Source organism: Phacochoerus africanus, chromosome 13 (assembly GCF_016906955.1).
Source record: "Phacochoerus africanus isolate WHEZ1 chromosome 13, ROS_Pafr_v1, whole genome shotgun sequence".
In the NCBI taxonomy this organism is placed as follows: Eukaryota; Metazoa; Chordata; class Mammalia; order Artiodactyla; family Suidae; genus Phacochoerus; species Phacochoerus africanus.
The window spans coordinates 64073052-64093165 of record NC_062556.1 but is presented as its reverse complement, the minus strand read 5'-3'; the positions used below and the strand labels follow the sequence as shown (position 1 = coordinate 64093165).

The 20114-nt window shown below is 45.9% G+C and overlaps 1 protein-coding gene across 2 annotated transcripts in view; it reads left to right on the top strand.

Moving 5' to 3' along the window:
• Window positions 1-20114, top strand: part of ABCC4 (ATP binding cassette subfamily C member 4) — a 219713-nt gene that overhangs the window by 78557 nt on the left and 121042 nt on the right. For both annotated transcript variants that reach the window (XM_047756442.1, XM_047756443.1), the window contains 5 exons: window positions 595-696; window positions 3022-3111; window positions 5406-5597; window positions 13290-13384; window positions 13883-13969. In XM_047756442.1, the coding sequence (XP_047612398.1) occupies window positions 595-696; window positions 3022-3111; window positions 5406-5597; window positions 13290-13384; window positions 13883-13969 (566 nt within the window). The remainder of the gene's footprint in view (window positions 1-594; window positions 697-3021; window positions 3112-5405; window positions 5598-13289; window positions 13385-13882; window positions 13970-20114) is intronic.

Below are 20114 nucleotides of genomic sequence, written 5' to 3'. Positions count from 1 at the left end.
CACACTATATAGACTATATGCTATAAATATACACACTATATGTACTATATATACTCTATACTATATACTATGCTATATACTATATATATGTAGTTATACTGTACTCCGTATATGTATACTCTAGTATTTTATATGATTATGTGTACTAAATGTTGTAATAATAGTAGCTATTATTCTATATTAGTATTCCTTTTTTTTTTTGCTATTTCTTTGGGCCGATCCCGCGGCATATGGAGGTTCCCAGGCTAGGGGTCAAATCGGAGCTGTAGCCACCGGCCTACGCTAGAGCCACAGCAACGCAGGATCCGAGCCGCGTCTGCAACCTACACCACAGCTCACGGCAACGCCGGATCGTTAACCCACTGAGCAAGGGCAGGGACCGAACCCGCAACCTCATGGTTCCTAGTCGGATTCATTAACCACTGCGCCACGATGGGAACTCCTATATTAGTATTTCTGATATGAACCAAGTACAGTTGGTAACACAACAAGTAGGCCATAGAAGGTTTTTATTGCAAATGCCAAGAAAGCAATTACTTTTGTTTGTGCTTTCTTCCTACAGATGAAACGCCTCTCTTTTTCTTTTTTCTGTAGGATTTTTTGTTACTTGATGAGATCCCGCAGTGCAACTCTCAACTGCCGCCTGATGGTAAAACAATAGTGCACGTGCAAGATTTTACTGCTTTTTGGGAAAAGGTAACCATTCCTCCATTCCAAGGTTGTGACTGCTAAAAGTGCCAGATTTATTGGAGAATTTTGAGGTTGTACATAGCGTAGAAAATGCAACTTGTTTATTTACTGAAGCTATGCTGGAAGAAAAATTCTCAAAACCAGAGGTATGGTTTGCGATTTAAATATAAAATCAGACTGTGGCATTTGACACGTTCTTTATGTCACATTCCAGAGAACTTTCAAAGTATTTTCATATTTGGAGCTTAAGATACATGTGTTTGTAGTGTTAGGACTGACTGGCTTGGACAGACAAAATGCTGCAGGGTGGAATGGGTTAACTCACAAATACATAAGAAGGTGTTACAGGCAGGAGGCGGTGGGTACAGTCTGTGTACATTTTTTGCCTTGATGGCCTTAGACCTCGTTACATAGTGAGTGAGGCCATAATTTGGACCTTTGCTGTGGGTTGGGGTGGGGGCTCCCCTCTCCTAAGCTTTTAGATGGTGCCGGCCACATTGCTGAGCGGTGAGGAGGCAGGTGAGCAGGTGGTCAAAGTCAGCACGGTGGCTCCCACATGAAGGGTTTCACTGATAGGCGAGCTGACAGGTGCAACAGGTGATTTCCCAACACTCGGTTTCTTGATGATATTCAGGCACGTGGGTAAAGCAGCGTGGTCCTCTCTCACGACGCTGTGACCGCTGCTCACCCGTGCAGCCCCTTTATGGGCAACTGAATGCTCCCTCTGCCCCCAGGTTCCAGGTCTTCTGTGCACATCTTCCCAGGTCCGTGTGGATTAGTCAGGAAAATGGAACCCACACCACAGGAGAGGGAATTAGTTGCAAGTGATGAAAGAGCCAAAATAAAATAGAATAAAAGGCCAGAATAAAATAGAATAAAAGGCCCGAAAGGGCAAAACAGTGGAGCGACTGAGGGAGAAGGTGCCTCCACCACAGGGTCCACCCTCCGGAGCAGAGCCTGCAGCACGGCTGGTGGAGGGAGTGGGGACCACAGGGCAAGTGTCCAGGCTCTGTAGACACCTGTCTTTTCAGAAATGTTGGAAATTGATCTCAATCTTTAAACTTTAAAATAAGTGATCTTGTGGGAACCTCCACATCTCCAGGGGGCAGGGATTTCCAACTGTGTTAGGCCCGGAGTGGGGACTCAGCTGATGATCCTGGTTAACTCAGCGTCCCCTGAGTCTGGATACCCAGAGCGGAGGGGACTCAGCACCCCCTGAGCTGTGCAGTGCCGCCCACTTCTGGTCACACCAGAGCAATGCCCGATCCTGAAGCCTGGACAGGGAGGGAACTCAGGGTCTGGTCCTGACAGACTATGAGGTGGGGGACAGGAGGCTGATGGTTGTATGTGGCTAATTATTTTGTAGTCATGACTGAATGAAAATTAGTGAAATAGGAATCCTAAGTGTGAGGTAAGAAGAAAGGAGTGGAGAAACTTAAGAAAATATTTCTCATGTGTTAAAATATTGTTTCTTATTGATAGCTTTTGTAATTTCTATAATATCTGAGGGTCTTTTCGGCAACTTGGCTAGTTTCTCTGATGATAAAAAATAGTTGTCATTTTCTATGATGTGAATATTCTATAATGAGTTCTTTCCAGAGAAAATTTTCATTTTGAAGATTAGTCAAGAGTTTTTATCCAGTCTTTGTGCTTTTGGGCATTTTACTTAATCCCATGTAACCACTTTTTGCTTTGTAAACATTAGCAGTTATTGCGGATTTTTGTCATACTCAGTATGTATAAAGACATACCCACACCTGTAAGTCGCTTTGCCTTAGACTTGAGGAACATGACTTGTGATCAGCCTGGCAAGTATTTTGTCCTCCCTTGCGTCCCTCCCCCCCTTTGATTCATTATCAAGTGAAAATGGAGAGATTAGCGGAGGTGCCAAGCTGTTACTAGAGGACCAGGTTTATCATGTGCTTGTGCTGCCACCTCATGGATATTTGTGAAATTGACAATGAAAACTGAGGGTGCCAAGGAAGACTTGTGGTTAAAAACCTCCCATGTGACTTGAATAGCTAGGGTGCATCGTGCAGTTGGCAGGTACCTTGTCATTTCAACAATCTAAATTCTGTGGGTGTTGAGATATGTATCTACAGGGACATCTGATAAAAAGAAGAAACTTTTCCAAAGTCAGGTAAGGCAGCTTCAAACCCTCAAAGAGATAGGATTGGATGAAAAGGCTTCCACGATACAGTATCTTAAAATAAGAAGGAGGAAAATGTAGGTTATGTTTGCATATGAATATTATGTTATTTTCTCCAATTTTTGAAGTAGTTTGTGTTACTTTATTGAAATGGGCACATTTTTGTGAACTTTAATTTATAGGCATCCGAAACCCCAACCCTCCAAGGCCTTTCCTTTACTGTCAGACCTGGGGAACTGTTAGCTGTGGTCGGACCTGTGGGAGCAGGAAAGGTAAGTTATGATGCCTTCTGGCAGCGTGATGCAACAATGCAGCACCTAGTGAATTCTAAGTATTTAATCCAAAGCCGTGTGGAAAACACCCAGTTTGAATGGGTGTATCTAGAACAGCTTTTCTCTAAGTGTGATCCGCAGAACATTTGTTTTGTAAGAAGATTTCATCCCAAATCTTGATAAACACAGATTATGGTTCCTTCTTGGTGCTTCCAGTCGCACAGCTGGAACTGCTTGTTGGGAATCTGCACGTCCCAGTGAAGGAAATGATTTATGTGACAACTGTTAAGGACAGACTCAGACATGGGGACTTCTCTTTGTCACGGTGGCCCCTCCAGGAAGTCAGGAGGCTGTCAAGGCTGTTTAGGAAGCTTTGAGCATCTCCTCCTGTGAGTGGACTTGGCCCGTCAGTCACGTGTGGTGAACGTGCAGCCACGGGCTGGAGCCAGAGACACAGACGTGAGCGAGACCCCGCCCCCCTGCCCTCCAGAGGCAGCCAGGTTCCGGGGCGACACAGAGACGCAGGCAGGTTATTTCAGCCCCGTGTGGCGAGCGCCTTGGTGGTGTGGACACAGGCACGTCCCCTGTGTGTGTAGAAGATGTGGAGGACGTGCACGTGCACTGGTGTCCTGTGTCTGTGCAACAGGATACAGACCATCAGCGTGGGCTGTGTCCATGCGAGGGCGACGGTTTCCTCCGGGATGGACGTCTCTCCTCACACACAGTGCCTTGCAGAATTTGTTTAGTTTTATTTTTTCTAATCTTTAAAAAAATTTTAGGAGCGCCTGTCATGGTGCAGCGGAAACGAATCCAACTAGGAACCATGAGGTTGTGGGTTCGATCCCTGGCCTCACTCGGTAGGTTAAGGATTCGGAATTGCCATGAGCTGTGGTGTAGGTCGCAGACGTGGCTCGGATCTGCTGTTGCTGTGGCTGTGGTGTGGGCCAGCAGCTGTAGCTCTGATTTGACCCCTACCCTGGGAACCTTCGTGTGCTGCAGGTGTGGCCCTTTAAAAAATAAATTTATTTGTTATGGTCAAACTGGATTCTTAACCCACTGCACCACAGTGGAACTCTCAGAGTTCTTTTAAATAATCATCTTTGGATATATTCTCCACATGTAGCTTTTGTTTTTGTTTTTGTCTTTTTGTCATTTCTTGGGCCGCTCCTGCGGCATATGGAGGTTTCCAGGCTAGGGGTCTTATCGGAGCTGAAGCTGCTGGCCTACACCAGGGCCACAGCAACGCTGGATCCAAGCCGCGTCTGCAACCTACACCACAGCTCACAGCAACGCCGGATCGTTAACCCACTGAGCAAGGGCAGGGATCGAACCCGCAACCTCATGGTTCCTAGTCGGATTCGTTAACCACTTCGCCACGACAGGAACTCCCACATGTAGCTTTTTAAGAGCAATTATTTGTGAAGTAATGGATACTGCATGCAGGAATAACTGCATTAAACACCAGATACATGAAGTATACATCCTGCTGTGTTATCTGCTAGTTCAGAGTGTTAATTTTTTTTTTCTTCCTTTTTTGGCCACCTTGTGGCATATGGAGTTCCTGGGCCAGGGATCAGATCCTAGCTGCAGTTGAGACCTAAGCCACAGCCATGGCAATTCTAGATCCTTAACCCACTTGGCCGGGTTGGGGACGGAACCTGTTTTCCAGTGCTCTCAAGACACTGCCGATCCTGTTGGGCCACAGCGGGAACTCAAACATTCTTCATTAGTCTTTGCTGAGAAGATCAGTCCATTTGTGGGAAACTCTTGGGCAGTGTAGATTGTAATTAATAGTATAATATTCCTTATCCGCCATTGCTTTACGTTGATCAAACAATTGATCAATAACATTAATAGTGTTCTTTTTTTTTTTTTCCCTAAGGGCCACACCTGTGGGACATGGAAGTTCCCAGGCTAGGGGTCGAATCGGAGCCGAGGCTGTTGGCCACAGTCATGGCCACGGCCAATAGCAATGCCAGATCTGAGCCGTGTCTGCAACCTGTGGCTCATGGTAACGCCAGATCCTTAACCCACTGAGCGAGGCCAGGGATGGAACCTGCATCCTCATGGATACTAGTTGGATTCGTTACTGCTGAGCCACAACAGAAACTCCCTTTTCTTCCTGCTTCCTTTTTTTTTTTTTTTTTGGTCCCTATTGGCATGGCTGTAGTTTATCTTGTTCCAAATGAAAGTTTTCTGTTGTTTATCAAGCACCCAGGGCAGGGAAGCTGTGCTGCAGGGCCTGTTCTGTCCTGGGTGCTGCTTGCTCACGTGTGTGTTTGCATCTGTTGCAGTCATCGCTGTTGAGTGCGGTCCTGGGGGAGCTGCGGCCAAGCCAGGGCCTGGTCACCGTGCGTGGAAGGATTGCATATGTTTCTCAGCAGCCCTGGGTGTTTTCAGGAACTGTGAGGAGTAATATTTTATTTGGGAAGAAATATGAAAAAGAACGATATGAAAAAGTCATAAAGGCTTGTGCTTTGAGAAAGGTGAGTAATGCCTATTGGCTTCCCAATAGTCGAATTTCAAATAGCGATACTGTTGGTTAAAAGCCTTTTTTCCAACTTTCGAAAGCTCTTTGAAAGCTGTGGTCTTCTTGGTAAATATGTATACACATGCCTTGCTGTTTGAATTCTCATGTTACAACAGAACTTAAAGAGTGCCTTTGTGTGTGTGTGTGTGTTTGTGTAGGGGGAGGTTGTTTCGATTTTTTATATTTTTTATTTATTTGTATTTTTTGTCTTTTTAGGGCTGCACCTGTGGCATATAGAGGTTCCCAGGCTAGGGGTCTGATCAGAGCTACAGATGCCAGTCTACACTACAGCCACAGCGATGCTGGATCCAAGCTGAGTCTGCGACCTACACCACAGATCATGGCAATACCAGATCCTTAACTCCCCCAGTGAGGCCAGGGATCGAGCATGTGTACTCGTGGATACTAGTTGGATTCATTAACCACTGAGCCGCAACGGAAACTCCCTGTTTCGGTTTTTAATGCTTTGTTTACTTTTAAATGTATTTATTTTAGAAAAATTTGCAGAAATGAGAGCATGGTGTGACGAACCCTCATGTACCCACCCCTGATTCCAGGATCAGCTGGTGGCCAGTCTTGTTGCCTCTGTACCCCACCCTCTGCCAGCCCCACGCCACCCCCACCCCAAATTATTCAGAAGCTGATCCTAGACCTCAGATGAATTTATCTGTAAATTTAATTTTCCTAGAAGATAGGAACGACTTTGGGGAAAAATCATCACGTTAATTACACCTAAAAAAAATAACCCAATATCCTGAATCTCATCAGTCTTCTAGTGCATCGTTACTCTTTGTTAATCTGCCCACCGAGAAACCTCCCTCACCATGGGTTTGAGTCAGATCCACAGAAGCTCTGCCTCCTGCACGTGGCCGATGCCACCTGGGTCCTTCTCCATCTCTAGGTTTCCTTCTCCACATTGCTTTTGCCTTGAAATTTATTATTTAAAGAAAATGATTGCTTCCAAATTTCTTCTTAAATTTCTCGTATCGTTTCGTTGGGGGTTAGGATTTTTGTTTTCAGAAATGATACTGAGTTTCAGGGAAAATAGCAAGATGATGTGTTTAATTCTGCATAGGGATTTCATTGAATGATTGAATGAATGATGAAAACTGAACTTACCAGATAGGAGAATATAATTTGCCAAAAAGAAAGAAAAAGGGTAAATACCACTACGATGTCATTGTCTTGAGTTATAAAGATCAGTGAATAATAGCATTAAAGGCCTCACCCTCGGGGTCTGTTCAGTGCAGTCTGCATATCCGACTGTTCTTTTATACCGTGAGGAAGAGGCTGGGACAGACGTTCACAGGTGTGGTGTTGAAGGCTCCAAACCCACTTTTTGAGGGAATCGTAATTTTGCTTCAACAGTGGCTTGCCCATCATAGATCAGATGAGTAGCAGTTGATGATGAAGTGGATGAAGCAGAATTGCTTGTTCAGTGGACTTTCATTTCTCTCTCCTGGGTTCTTGTTGATGGGACATTGTGTGTTTGCAGAAAGGACATGAAGTTGCCAGTAATGAACCAGATTTTTTTACTTGTTTATACCATAGAAGAAAAGAAAAGGGAGTTCCCATCAAGGTGCAGCGGAAACGAATCTGACTAGGAACCATGAAGTTGCAGGTTCGATCTCTGGCCTCACTTGTTGGGTTAAGGATCTGGCGTTGCCTTGAGCTGTGGCGTAGGTCCAAAGACGTAGCTCGGCTCCTGTGTTGCTGTGGCTGTGGTGTATACCGGCAGCTGTAGCTCTGATTAGACCCCTAGCCTCGGTACCTCCATATGCCGTGGGTGCAGCCCTAAAAAGCAAAAAAAAAAAAACAAACAAACAACAAAACAAACAACAAAACAAAGGGGAAACCAAGTGTAAAATAATAAGAACAATACTCTTGTTTATTTATTTATTCAGCGTCCACGGGCAAATCATTTTTCTATCACTCATCTGCATTCACAAATATATAAAGGTGTACTAGTTATTAATCTTCTATCAGTGTCTTTGATGTTACCATCTTCATTTTGTAGTTGATAAAGCTGAGGCTTGGAGCTATGAAATGATTCACCTCAACCTTTGTAGCTCAAGGTCAGACTCTAGAAGCCATGATAGGATGTTCATGGTGCCATGCTGCCTCTCAATGGAAGAAGTTTTTAAGGACGAACTTTTTTTTTTTGCTTTTTAGGGCCACACCCGTGGCATGTGGAGGTTCCCAGTCTAGGGGTCGAATGGGAGCTAAGCTTCGGGCCTTCGCCAGAGCCACAGCAACGCAGCATCCCAGCTGTGTCTGAAACCTACACCACAGCTCATGGCCACACCGGATCCTAAGCCCACTGAGCAAGGCCACGGGTTGAATCCACAACCTCATGGTTCCTAGTCGGATTCGTTTCCACTGCGCCACTACAGGAGCTTCAGGTCAAGCTTTTTAAACAGTGGGTGAAAGATGAAGGTGGGAGGTAGAATGTGGAATAAGCAGATGTCAGGCATTTCCTCTTTACCTTCCGTCCAGCACCCGATGCTCACATGAGACCCCAGGCCAGTGTGTGGCTGTTTCTTTGCACAACCTTGTCTTTCTGGTGAAGCTCAGGGCTGTCTTTCTCCCCAACATTTGCACATCTCTGGAGAAGAGCAGATGCTGGCGCAGTGGCTGCCATTCAGTGTTTTCCCTGGAGGCTGAGGCTTTGCAGCCACGTGGCATATGCCACTTTTCTCTATATACATACAAACAAAAACCATAAATACTTCTTCTTCGAGCTCTCTGTCCCCTCCCCCCACAATCCTGGAGGATAAACTAGAAAAAAAGCAATATGTTTTCTATTATATATATTAATAAGAACTAAATGTATTATACCAGATCTAATTGGAGTAAGCGTTTAAGTTCATTGAGCTGAAAATTTTTCTGTAATAATATAGGAGGTAATCACATTTGGCAACATTGAATTAGGCTGATGATATATTCAAAGTGGCACTGCCACGACTTAGAGACCACAATTTAGGGAAGAACCTAATAATGCTAGTGTTGTAGGGACCGTGGTTAAACTGCGAGGGCTAGGGGTCAGAAGGCCAGGAATAGTCTCAGTTTCTCTATTTACTAGGAGGAAAATGCAGTGATTTTTGGCTGCTTGTCTTAAGCTTACAAAACCTCACTTTCTTCATCTATGAAAATGTCCTTCGTAGGGACAAAGTTGTGACTTCTGTGGCAAGAGGAGTCCTGTGATTGTTGGTGTCCTGTAACCTCAGAATCGACAGTTCTGGAGTTCCCACTGTGGTGCAGTGGGTTAAGGATCTGGTGTTACCATGCCATTATTACCACCGTGGTCTAGGTTGCAGCTCTGGCTTGGATTTGTTCCCTGGCCCTTCCATATGCTCTCAGCCTCATTAGGTTGTTATAAAGATGAAATGCAGTAATGGTTCTAAAGCACTTGATGGCTAGGCACGTAACAAGGACTCAATAAATGTTAGAATAATGTTTAAAAAAATTGTAAGCGCAGCCCGTTTTGGGTAAAATCACATCCACAAAAATCGGCCATGTTAGAAAGAAGAAGGTGTCTGTGTATAAAACTCTTATTATTTGAGTTGATATTTTGGAGGTGCTCTATACCCATGGTTCTAACATAAGCAATTCATAGGTAACATTTGTTTGTCTGTTGTCTACTTGTCTTTGGCAGGATTTTGTCTGTTTGTTTTTTTGGTCTTTTTTGGGGCTGCACTTATGGCATATGGAGATTCCCAGGCTAGGGGTCTAATCAGAGCCGTAGCTGCCAGCCTACCCCACAGCCACAGCAATGGGGGATCCAAGCCACGTCTGGGACCTATACCACAGCTCACTGCAACCTTTGGCAGCTTTTAAAAACTTTTTAGGCAATATATATGTAAAGTTTTTGCTTTGATACATTCTAGTTTTTTTTTTTTTTTTGGGCGGGGGGGTCTTTTTAGGGCCGCACCTGTGGCATATGGAGATTCCCAGGTTAGGGGTCTAATAGGAGCCGTAGCCGTGGGCCTACACCACAGCCACAGTAACAACAGATCCCAGCAGAGTCTGCGACCTACGCCACAGCTCACCGCAATGCCAGATCCTTAACCCACTGGGGGCCAGAGATCGAACCTGTGTCCTCATGGATAATAGTCACATTCGTTTCCGCTGAGGCACAATGGAACTCCAAACAAATTCTAGTTTAATATGTTCCCACATAGATTACTTGGCTTTACCAGCCTTGCTGGGACACCCACAAACTTGCCCTTTAAGCTTATATTTCCTCCATTTCTACCAGCTTGTACATTGCCTTTCCTATTCTGTTGACAGTCACAGAGTAGTAAGTTTACTTTTTATCTCTCCGTTGAGGTCATTATATCATGGCCTGTGACTTAGTATGAAATAAATCATGAGTTCAAAAGGGATACATGAGGCTGAACACAGAGAAGTAGTGATACTTCTGTGTCTTCGAGGCCTTCCAAGTCTTGTTATTTCAGTATTGATTTCATTTCATTTTATTTTTTATTTGTTTATTTATTTATTTTTTTGTCTTTTTGTCTTTTCTAGGGCCGCACCCGCGGCATTTGGACTTTCCCAGGCTAGGGGTATAATCTGAGCTGTAGCTGCCAGCCTATGCCAGAGCCACAGCAATGCGGGATCCGAGCCACGTCTGTGACCTACACCACAGCTCACGGCAACGCTGGATCTTTAACCCACCAAGGAAGGCCAGGGATCGAACCCGCAACCTCATGGTTCCTAGTTGGATTCATTAACCACTGACGGGAACTCCTGCTTTCATTTTAAATATACTTTTCAGCCACCATTTGTGTAGCATGAAGTGAAAAAGCAAAAGGCTATGAATTGACAGGAGCTTGGTTCAGATGCCAGCTCTTCCGTTTAACATCTAACAGTCCCCAGCCCTGTAATGTAAGCTCAGTTGTTCTCAGTGTCCTCATCTGTGAAATGGGGCCAGTCCCTCCTGTGCAGCGTGTTGTGAGGATGAGAGAGAAGTGGCATCAGGGTCCAGAGCAAAGCTTGGTGCCCAGACCTCCTCTCCAGAAGCTGAGAGTGGCCGTGTGTGCGGGCACAAATTATGGGGCAGAACAAACCCGAGAGCTGTGAGCGCGGACCCTAGGCCAGGTTCCTGGAAGAACACGTATGGGCTGAGCCTGGAAGGATGGGCAGGGCGCTGCCAGGCCTGAGAGGAGGGCGATTCCACTCGGAAGGCAGGCTGTGGAGAAAGGCAGCGCCCCGATGTCTGACCCTGGGGTCCCGCCCTCCTCTGCCAGGGCCTCCGTCCACCTGCCCCAGCCGTTCCCACCGTCCTCCCCATGGGGCTTCTGCTGAGTCTCACCGCTGCTGAAGGGCCCTGATGTGCTTCTTGCACGGGTGGCAGCAAAGCAGCGTCACCACGTCCCAGTTTGCCTCTAGCGTGTGTGTCTGCTCTTCCGTGAACATTGGTGAACTTGAACTGAGAGGAAACCAGCGTGAATGAGAGCACCTTCCTGTCAGAGGGAGGGATTGTAACATATGCTCAACTCAGCCTTTTCCCTTTAACCGGATCAGAAAATCGTGGTTGGAATTTTACTTCAAATCCTTCAAAATGTTTTTCCCATCTGGGGCTTGTCCATAAATAGTTTGCAGTGCAAACAACACAGACTCAAGAGAGCCTGTTCCTTATGCCCCAACTGCTAAATGAGAGAGTAGATTTTAAGTGTGTTATAGCATGTGGTTAAGATTGCTGTGCTAAAATGTGGTGTTACTTTGAGCATGAAACAAAAGCAACAAAATTGATGTAGAAAAATGAAGTAGAATAGTTTGCAAAGACTATCAGTCGTGAAACAGAAGCCAAATAAAGTGTGTATAAGGCTGGGAGTCTGTGTGAAAATGGCTCATTGTTTTTGATGAAAAGGAGAAGCAAGAGATGCCATTAACTTCTGAGGTCCAGAAAGAAAAAATGTGAATAATTGCTGCCTTTAAATTGTTTCACCCTAGTTTAGCTTTGAGTGTTCAGGGAACCTGCAGGTGTCTGTGTGTCTCTGGACCATCAGGGAGGTTTGTGATGAATAGATTCTTTCTTTCTTCTTGTGGTCAAGTGACTTGCTGTGATTTTCACTGTGAATGGGGTCCGACTGTCGGTTTGAGGAAATAGGTATCAGTCACCAGTAGCAAGTTACAATAATCAATTCGTGTCCTTTTTTCCATTAATGGAGGGTGTCTATATATTTCTTTTGATTTTCACAGTATCCTTGAATTTAGTGATTCTTGTTTCTACAGCACGTTCTGTAGAAGAGGAAAATGAGACTGAGGGAGATGAAAGGATTTGTTTATCCCTTAGTTTCTCCCCAAATTTACCAAAATAGAGACAAAGAAACAACAGCTTCATCTGCAGAAAGGTATTGCTGTGTATCCTAGGTTGATCTTGGGGGTTTAATAGATGACGAAGTCCACAACTTCTCTGCTTGTCTATACCAGGATGTGTCAAGTGATAATTATAGGCAAGTTAAGATTTCTAATATAATACAGTGTAACTGATTGTTTTCTTGTCATTTGGGGGATGTTCTCTTCTTTTTAGCTTACTGCGATTTGTCTATTTACTTCCTATATAATATTCAGATATAACTTTTGATAGAGTCCCAGATCCTCAAGTCAAAACTTCTTATCCTTCTCAGCTCTGAGTTCTGCCTGCTTCCACGGACAAGCACCTACTTGGTCCAGCTGAGCTGCTCGGTGTCCCTTTAGCTCACTGTGTGTTTCCCTCTGGTTTTTCCTGCCCAGCCTGCTCCTTCTGCCCCTGTTTCTTTCTTTCCTTTTCTTTTTTTCTTTCTTTTTCTCCGTTTTTTGGCTGCCCCATGGCATATGGAGTTTCCGTGCCAGGGATCAGATCCGAGCTGCAGCTGTCACCTAAGCTGCAGCTGTGGCAATGCCGGATCCTTAACCTACTGTGCTGGGCCGGGAATCCAACCTGTGTCTCAGCAATCGCAAGACACTGCTGATCCCATTGTGCCACAGTAGGAACTCCATCTGCTCCCATTTCTTGTACAGCTCTTGTCTGTCACTTGCCTTAAGTATCACTGTGAAGACACAGGTCAAATGTGGTTCTTTCTCTGAAAGTGGGAAGCTGAGACCAAATAAGCAAAATGACCAGTTTAAGCCACACTCATTCCCTGATAAAACAAGCCTGTGCCTTCACCAGCCTGTGTCACCAGCCCTCACACTGGTGCCTCTAGCACAGACCTTCACACTTGCATATCTAGCTGCACGGTGTTGTCACCAAGAGAGATCATCACAACTTGCCAATGACCAAAGTCTCCCAAACCCGCATCCAGCATCTCCCCAGCTCAGTAAAGGGGACCCCATCCTTCCCTACTGTCCGTCTCTCACCATGGGAAAAACCCTAGGAACTTTGTTTGCCTTATGACTGAATTTGTGGTGTCCAGTACAATCCCTTGCAGATATCCAATCCTCAACTATCAAAAGAGTCAAATACATAAGTGCTGAATGAAAAGAAATCAAAAGCCTTGAGAATTTTTTTTTTCAATGTTCAGTTTACAGTTTCGTTCCTACAAAGTAAGCACATAGCTCTTGATCAAGTACTCCTATGAGAAATTGATTCTGGATGTTTAGCACGGCAAGAAGAGAACACAATTTAAATCGTTTCCTTTTCCCCTTTTCTCTCTCTTTGTAGGATTTGCAACTTTTAGAGGATGGGGACCTAACTGTGATCGGAGACCGGGGAACCACGCTGAGCGGAGGGCAGAAAGCCCGCATCAGCCTGGCAAGGTAAAGGGCGTTTCCGAGGCGCGCCCCTGCCCCCCAATCCTCCGTGGCCTCTAGTGGAGGTGAGCCTGCAGACCTCTCTCCAAATGGGTGCCGTGGCAAGCAGGGGCCTGGCCCTTTCACTGGGCTCCAGGAAGGAAGGTGGAGACGTTGGACTCCGTTAGGTTTCAGTCAGAGCTGGGATCCAGGAGTGGGATGCGTTCTCTCTCTCTCTTTTTTTTTTTTCTTTTCTTTGTATGGCCTCACCTGCAGCATATGGAGGTTCCCAGTTCCAGAGTAGGGGTCGAATCACACCTACACCACAGCCACAGAAACACAGGATCTGAGGCATGTCTGCAACCTACACCGAAGCTCACGGCAATGCCAGATTCTTAACCCACCAAGTGAGGTCAGGGATCAAACCCGCATCATCATTGATCCTAGCCAGGTTCATTAATTGCTGAGCCAGGAAGGGAACTCCCGGGATGTGTCCTTCTCCTGATGTCTCTCTACGTTTTCTAGAGCCGTGTATCAGGATGCAGACATCTACCTCCTGGACGACCCGCTCAGTGCCGTCGATGCAGAAGTCAGCAGGCATCTGTTTGAGCTGTGAGTTTGCTCCTGTTTCCTGTCATTTCTGCTTCTTGCAGGATCCCTGCAGGTCCAGGGAAGGGAGCTCAGGAAAGCCTCTGTGCTTCAGGAGACTTGACTCCTTCCACCCTCCCCCACCTCCATTGAAGACCCATCATAGAGAAATCGTGCAGAAGAAGGAGGTCAGGATGGAAAGTGCAGAAGGGGCTTCCAGTGTGTGGAGGCCAGTGGAGTGGGTGCTTTAGGGAGTGAGGAGCAGATGGCAGGTGCCCTTGCTCCTTGCAGCTGAAAACCAGACCCTGTGGACAGATCCCAAGCCCAGGAATAAGAGAGGTGCTGTAGGGAGAGTGGGACTCGGGAGCCAGGTGCCTGGCTGTCAGTTCTTCTCCTCCATCATTTGTTGAAGGCCAGTTAGTTAGAAGGGATGTTTTCAGCACATTGGGCTTCTGTTGAAAGGCCCTGTTGGTTTGTGCGTAGTGTTCTTTCGGTTTGGAAATACTTAGTAAAGTCTACAATTTAAGAATGATTTATTCCATATCAGAGTATGATTTTAATTCTTTAACATTGCTTCATGGATTCTTACAAGAAATAATGCTAAGACCCACAGTGTAGGGCTAACTTGAATTTGAACCTCAGTATCTGGATTCTGGCTGAAACCTTCTCTTTCATTTGTGTTTCTGGAATTTGTTGTCAGTGGCTCTGGCTTGGCCACCAAACTCCTGAAATAAAACTACTGTGATGCTTTTCTGTGTGTAATGTGCAGTAACACACATTGACTGATGCCTCTGATGGCATCTAGAATGGGCTTTTTTTCTTTTTCTTTTGTTAATGTCTACACCCATGGTAGAGTTCGTGGGCCAGAGATTGAATCCACGCTGCAGCTGCTACCTACACCACAGCTGCAGCAACGACCCACCATGCTGGTCAGGGATCGAACCTCCATTGGGTCCTGAGCTGCTGCAGTTGGATTCCTTTTTCTTTTCTTAGATGTTCACTGAATTTAATTGGGACGGTTAATGAACACACACAAAAGTTCTTGATACACTAGTTAAATTCTGAATAATACAGTTATATAGTTTCAATGTCAATAATAAACATTTTTTAAAAAAGAATAAACACCTGATTTAATGAGGTAGATAATAATACTCAAAAGTAAAGCATTTTCTGAAATGTCCACATAGTATGGATTTACAGCTTATCTGTGAATTTATGCTAAATGTTTTCATAATTCTTGTCTATTCAAGTGGTTTTTAATATTTTTTATTTAGCCAGAGTAACCACACATGAACAAAGTAATTCATTTTATGTCTTAAACACCCATATATTTACAATCATAATGATTTTCATGCATTATAACTTATGAGATTGTACAGTGGGCCACAGCAGGAACTCCTAGACTGGCCTTAGTGAAAGTCATATGGACTTGCTTTTGCTAAATAGCACCCACATCTACCCCATGGTTGGTTAATTTGCTGTTGTTCTCCTTTTTTATTTATTTATTTTTAAACTTTTTATCTTTTTAGGGCCATACCTGTAGAATATGGAGATTCCCAGGCTAGGAGTCAAATCAGAGCTTCAGCCTCTGGCCTATGCCACAGCTCACAGCAACTCTGGATCCTTAACCCACTGATTGAGTCGAGGGATCGAACCTGCATCCTCATGGATACTAGTCAGAGTCGTTTCCGCTGAACCACGTCAGCAACTCCTGTTGTTAACCTTTTTAAAGTCAACAAGCCCTTTCCGTGCTTTCCTGAGCTCTTATTAAAGCCCTACTGTGTGCACTGAGTTGATGCCCTTACAGATGTTATTGCACAAAAGGCCTTAGTTCCCACAGGAGGGCAGTGAGCCAGGAGATGGGGAGGAGCCACATGGGGCAGAATGAGGGAGACTGAGATGCTCAACCCTCCTTCCTGCCTCTCAAGAATCTGTGTCCCCTCGGAGCTCGTTCAGGCAGATGCCTGGGGAGAGGTCAGCAGACTCAAGGTGTCGGGGTTTCCACACAGGACAGTAAGTGCTGAGTGGAGGCCCACGTGGGCAGCAGGAGGTTTCAGTTTAAGCTGGGAAGTTCCCTGGGCACTGGGCGTGGTGGGAAGGGCCCTGTGGGCCTGCAGGCTGGGCAGGGTTTGTGGTTCTGAGAAGAGGGTTGAGTTCCTTTTGCTGAAGGAACAGTAGAAGCCAAGCAAGCTGTGGAGGGAGGAGGAAGCAAGGCCGTGAAAACAGCAGGCACGTCCTTGCCTGGAGGTTGCGGGCTGTTGGGCAGAGAGAAAGCTGTATGGAAATTCTCATGTCAGGCCCTGTGTTAGTTTCCCAGGGCTGTGTCCGTCCAGGCTGCTCTCACGGGAGACCATGGGCTGGGCGGCTTATAAATAACAGACGTTCACCTCTCACAGTTCTGGAGGCTGGGAAGGTCCAAGGTCAGGGTGTGGGCAGGTTTGTTTCTGCAGAGACCCCTCTCCCTGGCTTCTGATGGTGCCTCCTTGCTGTGTCCTCACTTGGTCTTTCCTCTGTTCACGTGTGTCCCTGTGTCTCTGTCCTCAAGTCCTGGTCTGCTCCTCTCAGGACGCAGTCAGACTGCTTTAGTCCCACCCTAACTCAGGGTAACAATTACCTCTTTAGAGGGAGGCTCTGTCACATGTTGGCTTAGGTGTCAATATTTCATGGGGGGGGGGTTAAGGTGTCAGCATGTGAATTTGGGGCAGACATGATTGATTTACAGCAGGTCCGGAATAGCAACGTAAGGAGACCTGCTCGGAGTCAGTGTGAGAGTGAGACCGTGAGGAGCTCTGAGCTCTGGACACTGGGGGCTGGGATTCCACCCCCACTAAGTGGGGTCATGGGCAGGTCCACCAGCGTCTGTTTGTGAAATGCACTTGGTGTTGGGGTGATGGCAGAGCCCTGGAGATGGACAGTGGTCATGGCTGCACACAATGTGGATACACTTACTGCCGCTGAATTGTACTTTTTACTTTTTATGTTACATACTTTGTTACATATATTTTACTTCAGTTAAGAAGTGGATGGTGGAGTTCCCGTCGTGGCGCAGTGGTTAACGAATCCGACTAGGAACCATGAGGTTGCGGGTTCGGTCCCTGCCCTTGCTCAGTGGGTTAAGGATCCGGCGTTGCCGTGAGCTGTGGTGTAGGTTGCAGACGCGGCTCGGATCCTCGTTGCTGTGGCTCTGGCGTAGGCGGGAGACTACACCTCCGATTGGACCCCTAGCCTGGGAACCTCCATATGCCTCGGGAGCGGCCCAAGAAATAGCAAAAAGACAAAAAAAAAAAAAAAAGAAGTGGATGGTATCACTGAATCGTTCCGAACACAGGAGAGTTGGACAGCTGACCTGAGGCTTGGCTTCCAGCTCTCTGATCCGACTACCCTTTCCAGGTCTCTCTCCATTAAAACCCAAATTTTTCCTTAGAAAAGTGCCTTGCGGCCCATCATGAGTTCAGTGACAGATTCCCCACCCCCCACCCTCTTGGCATCAGGAGCAGCCCAGCCTCCCTGTTCCCAGAGCCCAGCCCTGAACTCAAAATGGTCTGTCACCCCATCTTGTGTGTGTCTGACAAGCTCCCCACCACTCTGAGAACAGTTGTATGTGGCCATGGCATCCGTGTCACAGGGAGGAGAGAGGGACATGTTCTGATTGCCAAGTATCACTGTGCTCATCACAGAAGTTCTCCCAACTTCTGCCTCAAACACAAGTATTTCTACTTGTTGGGTTAATGGCTTTGAATAAACACTTGATAGAAGCAAACTTGTTAAGATTGTTGTTTGTTAATCAGAACCACGTTCTTTGGGCAACTCAGGGCAAGGAGCATGAATACAATTTAGGAAATCACTCGGCAGCAACAAGGGAGTGTTCTCAACGAGTTAGAAAATTGGATGGAACAATATGCTATGCGAGATGGCAGCCATGTTAAAGCTTAGTATTGGGAGTATTTTGTATTAAAAGCGAATGGATTACACTTCTACCTGCCATAAACACTTATCTTCAGTTGTGAAGCTATAGCCAAGGTTATTAAGGTTTGCAAGAGTTACAACTGTCCATTGTGAGCATTAAGTGGATTCTCTCACCTACAGAAGGTTAGAGGCCTTAGGTGCGTGGATGCCTGACTCACCTGTGTCCAGCTGTGGCCCCACATCCTCAGACCCTGCCTCCTGGGTCATCAGTTCTTAGTGTGTCTTCATTAGACTCCCAGGTGCTGTCTGCTCAGTGCCCCGCTCCTGTTCCCCCCCTGCACAGACTTCCCCTCATGTTCTGCATGCAGCTGTAGGGCCCCAAATGGAGGAGAATAGGCTTCCTTGTTGTCTGCCTGCATCAGCCTTTCCAGCTCATCCTCACACCTCCTGGTGTCCCAGCCTTGCTGGCTCTTTGGCAGCCCTTTCTCACACCTGTCTGTCTGTAGGTACTGCTCCCTCTGTCCCAGGGCCAGGGGACAGTGTGCCAGGGCAGAGAAGGCAGGTGAAGGAGGGGCCCCTGCCTTTCCCCCCATTCCTCCAGGGGGAGCCTGTGTCCTTCTGTCTTCCCACAGCCCTCAAGGGTTTCACTTGACCATTTAGGGGTACCCCTGTCCCCAGCTAAGCTGAGACTTCAGGAAGGAATGTTCTGTCCCGGGACTCCTGCACCTGCTGTCCCTTTTTCAGGGCTATTTCCCCAGATAGTCTCAGGGCTCCCATGTCACCCCCCAGGGTGTAGGGCCCAACACCCTTCCCTCCCTCCTCTCCCACATCAGAGCATACATCTCAGCCAGATAGGGTGTTTTCTATACTTGTTCTGTTCTGTGTGTCTCTCTCTTCGTTGTCTCTTTCTTTCTTTTTTTACTTTTTAGGACTGCACCTGTGGCATATGGACGTTCCCAGGCTAGGGGTCAAATCAGAGCTATAGCTGCCAGCCTACACCATAGCATCTTGGGATCTGAGCCACATCTGCAAAATACACCACAGCTCATGGCAACACTGGATCCCTGTCCCACATACTGGTGCACAAAACTAACCTCAACATACTTCAGAGTATAAAAATTATTTGAAGTGTCTTCTCTGATCACAATGGCATGAAACTAGAAATAAACCACTGGAAAAGAAATGAAAAAAAACTGACTACATGGAGACTAAACAACATGCTGCTAAAAAACCGATGGGTCAACAAGGAAATCAAAAGGGAAATTAAAAAATACCTCAAGACAAATGATAATTATAAAACAACCATTCAAAATCTATGGGATGCTGCCAAAGCAGTGCTTAGTGGCAAGTTCATAGCAATACAGGCCTTCCTCAAAAAAAGAAGAAAAATCTCAAATCGACAACTTAACCCACCACCTAACAGAAGTCGAAAAAGAACAGTCAAAATCTAAAGTCATCAGAAGGAAGGCAATCATAAAGATCAGAGAGGAAATCAATAAAATAGAGATTCAAAAAACAATGGAAAGAAATCAGTAAAACCCAGAGCTGATTCTTTGAAAGTGTAAACAAAGTCGACAAACCTCTGGCCAGACTCACCAAGGAGAGGAGAGAAAGAACTCAAACAAAATAAGAAATGAAAAAGGAGAAATCTCAGTGGATACTGCAGAAATACAAAAAACTGTAAGAGAATAGCATGAAAAATTTTATGCCTACAAATACGACAACTTAGAAGAAATGGACAACTTTGTAGAGACATAGATCGTGCCAAAACTGAATCAAGAAGAAATAGATCAATTGAACAGACCCCATCACTGGAAATGAAATTGAATATGTAATAAAAACACTCCCTACAAGCAAAAGTCCAAGATCAGATGGCTTTACAGGTGAATCCTACCAAGCATAAAAAACCCCTTATACCCTTCTTGCTTTTTTTTTTTTTTTTTTGTCTTTGTCTTTTTAGGGCTGCACCACGGCATATGGAGGTTCCCAGGCCAGGGGCTGAATTGGAGCTGTAGCTGCTGGCCTATGCCACAGCAACGCTATAACCAAGCCACGTCTGCTATTCATAGCACAGCCCACGGCATCGCCAGATCCCTAACCCACCGAGTGAGGCTAGGGATCGAACCTGCATCCTCATGGATGCCAGTCAGATTCATTTCCGCTGAGCCATGAAGGGAACTCCATACCCATCTTTCTTAAACTTTTAATGCTGAAGAAGAAGGAACACTCCCAAAGACTTTGGATGAAACCACCATCACCCTAA